Source organism: Aplysia californica, unplaced genomic scaffold (assembly GCF_000002075.1).
Source record: "Aplysia californica isolate F4 #8 unplaced genomic scaffold, AplCal3.0 scaffold00103, whole genome shotgun sequence".
In the NCBI taxonomy this organism is placed as follows: domain Eukaryota; kingdom Metazoa; phylum Mollusca; class Gastropoda; order Aplysiida; family Aplysiidae; genus Aplysia; species Aplysia californica.
In genome coordinates this window covers 123587-130289 of record NW_004797373.1, presented here as the reverse complement: position 1 = coordinate 130289, position 6703 = coordinate 123587, and the positions used below count along the sequence as shown (strand labels likewise).

The following is a 6703-nucleotide window of genomic DNA, read 5'->3' as shown; positions in this document are numbered from 1 at the left end:
ACAACTGATCAAAGACATGAGAAATGTAAATTTGCAGGACTCTCACTCAGGTTTTCAAAGCCACCAAACTTTGGTCGCCATTTTCTCACAAATTTTATCTGACACCAGGTGACCCCCACCCCCATCAGTCGCAATATCTTGACTTCTATTCAAGATAGATGGGTATTTTTCCACCAAAAGCACAACAAACTACCAAATCTTTTAAAATATCAAAAACTCCACAAGCCAAAAACTGATGAGTGCCTGATTCCACCATGTTGAGACATACAATTCTACATCTTTTTTTTTTCTTTTCAAGTCACAGAAAATAGTATAGGTATAACATGGTTTTTATTATACCAAAAACATTAACTCTCTCCACACCTGCATACAAAACTCTTCATTTAATCAATAAAATCAAATAACATTTCATTCTATTAGACCAGTATATTACACTCAAACATTTGGAACATATAAATATAAAGTAAGACGCAACAATCAACTACATATTATGTTTCATGAAAATGAACAAAACTACTTTTAAAGCATCATTTTGATTAGGGAATATAACATTTCTATCTCGCAAAGACTTTTCCCAAAAACAAAAGCAAGGCTATTTCTTGATGGCCAAATATTTTTTCTTTCCCAAGCCCTGTCAGGGAGGCCCAAAGTTATAACTTATAAAAACTATAACATCAGATTACGTAACAACAAACAAAATTACATCAAGTGAGACTGGTTTTGATGTAGTAGTAGGGGAAAATTTCCTCTAAAATCTCCAAAGGGTCAAATCCGGGACAGTCCCGGAAATTTAAGAACAGTAGCTATTTTTACAAACCACTTTACTTTCTACTGGTATAGCAACATGGACAGACTGCAATGACGGCACAAGTCAAAAGACTTGTAAAACAACAACAGATGTCCACTGAGTTTGAAGCAACTTGACCGACAAGTTAATATATCTACCGTAATTGCAAGACCTTGTATACCTATTCAAAACCTTTGCATTTTCTCCCTATAATAAAGCAGCAAACTACATTTTCTAAAACCAAATATTTGAAAAGACGGAAAGTCGAATCGGAATGAGAAAAAAAGAGCCGAATGTTATTACGGTATTGGGGGGGGGGGGGGGTTTTGCCTCAACCCAACATCAACAACCCAAGAAGAGATAGTGGTAGTACTAAGGTGCAACAAAACAAGACAAATATTTCCTTCTGTACAAGGCCAGTTGTCTTCAACTCCAAAGGGGGAGGGGGTTAACTGTTGTGTCAAATGTGAAAAAAAAAACCTCAAAGCAGGGAAATGGCAAACTCATAGCCAATAAATTTCATTCGACTGATTAGGCAACACGTACAAATACAACATTTTGGCATCACTACACGCTCAGCTATACTTCATTCACAGAAGTTTCTCTTTTTCTGAGTCAACGAAATAAATCACTCATGAACAAATTAACCTCTCTACAATCAGCTTGTTACTTTAAAAACTATTCTAAAGCCTGAGGCAGTCTTGAAAAATGTGAACCTGTCCAAGGAAACCAGGAATATGTCCCTAAACTTCAAACTGAGACATCGGCAAAAATAGTTGGTGTCACCAATTCCGGACGATTTTTAGTTTATGCATACGAATGGATTCCCCAACCATTCTAGAAAATAATTCAAAATCTGTTTCTTATAAAACCCACTTTAAAAAACATCTTTTCTCAATTTATTTTCCATTTGCATTCAGTTTCAGATATTAAAAATCAATAATGGTGTCACTTTAAACGTGTTTATCTCAGTTCTTACTCTCCCACGTTTTCAAACTTAAAAACACAATATCTCATCTTCTAGAACAGATAATTGAAAAAATTTTAAGTGCATAGTAATCAGGAAGATCCCAGCTTACAGAAAAACACAAAAACTCAAAATGGCCCAGAGGCGACATATTCCCAATTTCCTCAGACAGACACACAAATGCACTGAAAGGAGTCAAATCAAGGAACAGACAACTGTGACTTGACAGCTTATATGTCATGGACGCACCGAGGAGGTAAGAAGACTACGCATATATATTGAATCTCTAGGTTAGATCCTGAAGATGACCCGTGCTCAACAGGGAAATGTGTGACATCAAGAGACTGCAACCGTTATTGCTTCTGGTTCTTAATTTTTCTCTGTTTCATTCGTGGGGGTTTCGATCATGGGTGCTTCCGCTTCATTCGAAGGTGTTTCATTCGAAGGAGTTTCACTCGAAGGTGTTTCATTTGAGGGTTCTTCAATCATGGGTGTCGGCTCTCCCTTGTTCTCCTTGATGAAAGAATCAACGATTGAAGCTAACATCGGGATAGACATGGGCCCACTGGACAAGATTCTGTCGTGAAATTCTCGAATGTCAAACTTGTCACCTGAAAAACAAAAGTAAAAATGATAAATAAGACTTGGAAATTTGAGAGGAAATTTTCACTTACTATACCAAAACCAGCCTCACTTTAAGTAATTTTGTTTGTTGAAAACAACTGTGGCGAAAAAGATGATTTGACATGAATGGTGGAGAATAAATCGTCATTTAGGACTATACAGCATGGAGACGAACTACAGTCAACTCAAAACATGCTCCAATGGCCACCTATCCAAGACAATCACCTGTACAAAAGACCACTTCCCAATTACCCCCTTTGAATTTTTTCTATATCATAATGACACAGTCCATGAGAACCACCTGTCTAAGAAAATCACTTTTCTCCTCGACAACGGGACCATCTTGGACAATTTTGACAGTATTCACATACACATGGTACACATGCTTACAGAACTCACAGACCCATTCAAAAATTTGAAATCTGAGGGTGAAAATAATACCACGATCATCAGGCCTTAAGTCTACTAATGAACAACGTCCACCAACATAAGCTGGATAAACAGACCTGTTCAGATAAAAACTGAACACTACAGCAGAGAAGCTGTAGGGAGAGACAGTGAACTATTCATACCACCCACCCTCAAACCAAAAAAAGAGTGAAGCAAGATGAAATGGTAGGGAGAGGTAAAAAACAGATGTAAAATATCTCTCCTGAAGAATTTTACTTTGTGCTTGGAATTACAACAGTTGAACAGCTTGCTGACGTTTAAAACAGCAGACTGAATTTCCAAGTTAAATACATCAACTCCAGTAGAAATTACGCACATGACCTAAAAGGCTTGTACTCACCCAGCTCTTTTTCAGCCTTCCTCCTCAATTCCCAAATTTTGATCTCTCCGATTTTATACGCACAGGCCTGAAAGAAGACACGAACAGTAACTCGAGATAAAGACACGGAATGAAATAATAACAATTGCATTCATACCACGCAAATTCAAGCTGTACATCAAGCTATATGCATTTAACAACAAGTAATTACCCCAGCTGGCCCTAGAGCACATGGAAACATTCTTGGCTTCCTGCATACAGAGCAAGCAGCAAATTAAGCACTCAAACGCTAACAAACTAACAAGATCTTTTGCGGTCTATAGTCTGGTACCCATTCCAGCCTGGAATAAGTGACGAAAAGTCATGAACAATGCTTTTCCCAAGGACACAACTTCCACCCACGCAGAAGTATTTCTTTAAGATTTGCATTGCTGCTATCGTCAATCAAAACAGCAATGAGCAGAAAAAAAACATTTCTCTGCTGCCAATGCAAAAGAGATTCTTTTCCAATGAGATCAATTCTGGAAGAGAAAAGTTTGTTTTGTTTTTTTTTAACTGCAGTTTTTTAAATGTGCGGTATCCGTAGCACCCCAGGATAGAGAAAGGTGGAAGGTGATTGTACGTGGCCTGTACCCTGGTGCAGGGTGAAAAAGGAAATGATCCGTTGCACCAATGACAAAAAGCTGTGAGGCGATAAACTCAACAACAATCCACAACCCACCTGCCCCGGCCAGGTGATGTATCTCTCCACTTCCTGTCTGAGATCCGACTCTGGCTCCAGCGAGTTATCTATCATGTACTTCACAGCTTTCTCCTTGCTCCATCTACGGGAAGAAAAAAAGCAGTAAAAAGTTGGTTACTTGGTTGAAGAACAGGTATCATCGTAAGCGGTACAATGCTGCACCTCCCTCCTCTCCAGTATCCAAGAAAGAGATGGCATGCTGATCATGCCAGTTATCAGCTGGTTGGATATTCTTCAAAAACAATAAAAAGTGTATATCAACACCTATCATTCAACACAATTATTAGCTTGGAAACTCGACAAAACAACCTGAGTTCAAAAACGACCAGTCTGGGATTTGAACCGGGTCCATCCGCTCCTCATCCCCAGCATTACAGCAACTAAGCTAAAAGAGCGACTGAAATATGTCATTAAATTTTAATAGGTCTTTTTTTTCAGTAAACAAAAGAACAGAAAAACTTTTGCTACCACTCAATTAAAATCTAGAAAGGAAAACTATACCAAAAAAAATGTTTATCTTGACACAAAAATTGTTTATCCTAAGTGGAACAAAATATGCGATCATATGACCTTATGCAGTTGCAAGCTACATAAAACTTTTACTAAACTAAACTAAATCATAAATATGCAATCTGAGGAAATAAAGTCAAAATTGTCCACGACAACTCACCCAAAGGCATGCAACCCTGTATCTACCACAAGTCTCGCTGCTCGGAAGATTTCAAAACTGTATCTGCCGAGCCTGAGGGAAAAAGACGAGATATTTACCATTTTCTCATTTAGCTCAATCTTTCCGAAACTCTCTCTCCCACAACATTTTTTGAGGGATACAAAGTCCGAAGCAAAATCTAAAATTCATTTCGAAGCAAACTTAATTAAATGCCATCTGGACAGTTAGTCCTTATTCATAGTACTCTTATGTCATTATGTTCATAATGAGAAGTGAATATCATTCTTATCAGTTGGGCTGCAATAGCATGAGTGTCTGCTTTTGGGTTAGCTTTTATCTAAAATCACAAGTATGCACATTCATTCATATATGCGTTTTGTCATAAGCTGAAGGTATTGTAAAACTCCTTCAGCTATATTGTACAGGAGCAGGCACTGTAGAAACTATTATCATTATTATCATTATTATTATCTCTTCTAAAAACGCACTGCAAGAATCAGAGTATATTCAAAAGTATGCAATGAAAGCAGGCAGATAAAAGATAAATGTGTTTACAGCAGCTACAAAAACAATACAGGGATACACAAAAAAGTGACATAACAGTGACTTGCCATTCAAAGCTGTCTTCGTAGATGCCCATCTCTTCTCCAAGAGCTTCTGAGTACAAGCCCCAGCCCTGGAAGAACATCAGAGACATAAAAATTAAACATCTCATCAATACCAATAAAATAATAAATAAATATATCTCAAACACATCTCATCCATACCACAAAAATAAATACATCTCAAGTACACGTCATCCATACCACAAAAATAAAGACAATTCGTCAAAACCAATCACAGTAGCAAACTGTTGTTAACCCTTCCAAAGACACCCTTCTGCTACAAACCCAATCCTATCTAACCTAATCAACTAACGAGAAGAAAATCATCTATGAACGGTTGAATAAAAGCTTCGGCCTTTATAACCCCCATCAAACAAAATGACACTATTGACACACTCCATGTTGTTTTCCTTTCCCCCCTTCTGGCAAAACAACAATTTCTTACATTATAATGACACTGTCCATAACTAAATAGATGTTTAACCCTTTGAGCCCAAGCCACCAGAACACCGGTGGTGCATAAAATTGCCCGCATGCCTAGCCACCGGTACACCGGTAAACGAGAACCTCTCCCCAACCCGGCTGGGTTAAAACACACACAGAAAACAGTGTTTGCTACAAGGATGTTACTGATTACTTTGAAAATCTTTCTGGATTAGATGCCGGTAATTACGAGGACTACCATGAGCGGGATATGGAAAGAGATTCTGAGAATGATTTAAATGTGAGAGTAATACTAAAAGCATGAATCGCTCAGGAGCTCAGGCAGATGGGCATGGTAGCCTCAGGAGGTCAGGGCTCAAAGGGTTAATTGGAAAGAAGGAGCAAATCACAGAATAATAATAGATAGCATATGTATAGCACAAACTCCCACTCAACAGCAAGCTCTATACACTTTACAATCTAAACCTGACAATATTCTGAAACAATCTCAACTTCCTAAGAAGCATACAGTGCAAGCTGTCAATATAGGCGCTAAAACACTAACATACTGACAAGATCACAAGATCATTCGCTGTCTATGGTTGGGTACCCATTCCCACCTAGGCTAAGTGACCTAAATTTGTGTAAAGTGCCTATCCCAAGGACACAACTTCCTAAGAAGCATACAGTGCAAGCTGTCAATATAGGCGCTAAAACACTAACATACTGACAAGATCATTCGCTGTCTATGGTTGGGTACCCATTCCCACCTAGGCAAAGTGACCTAAATTCGTGTAAAGTGCCTATCCCAAGGACACAACGTCAGGCCCACGACTCTAACCCCCAAACCTACAACCTCACAAGTACCAGTAGGTCTGGTACACTAACCACTAGACTACACCAGAGCACCCGCCAACCACCCGTGGACTCACCTCAATGTAGGCGGTGTAGAAGGGGAAGTTGCGAGGGGAGAGGTAGTACTTGCTGTCCTCGCAGTACCGGCGGAAGTCGGGCAGGTGGGTGGCCGCTAGGGCGTTTGTCGACTGAAAGGGAAGAGGGGGATGGGAGGAGGGTGGGGCGGAGGTTATTGCGATGGAAGGGGGAAGTTGTGACCAG

General features: G+C 39.1%; 1 protein-coding gene across 1 annotated transcript in view; it reads right to left on the bottom strand.

Annotated features, from left to right (window-relative positions):
- Positions 1-279: 279 nt before the first annotated feature.
- The window catches only part of LOC101864606, a gene marked incomplete in the record, with an annotated part of 17750 nt that continues 11326 nt past the window's right edge, over positions 280-6703 (bottom strand). The window contains 6 exon segments of the mRNA XM_035968983.1: positions 280-2365; positions 3169-3235; positions 3869-3971; positions 4560-4631; positions 5171-5235; positions 6520-6630. Of these exon segments, the coding sequence (XP_035824876.1) occupies positions 2124-2365; positions 3169-3235; positions 3869-3971; positions 4560-4631; positions 5171-5235; positions 6520-6630 (660 nt within the window).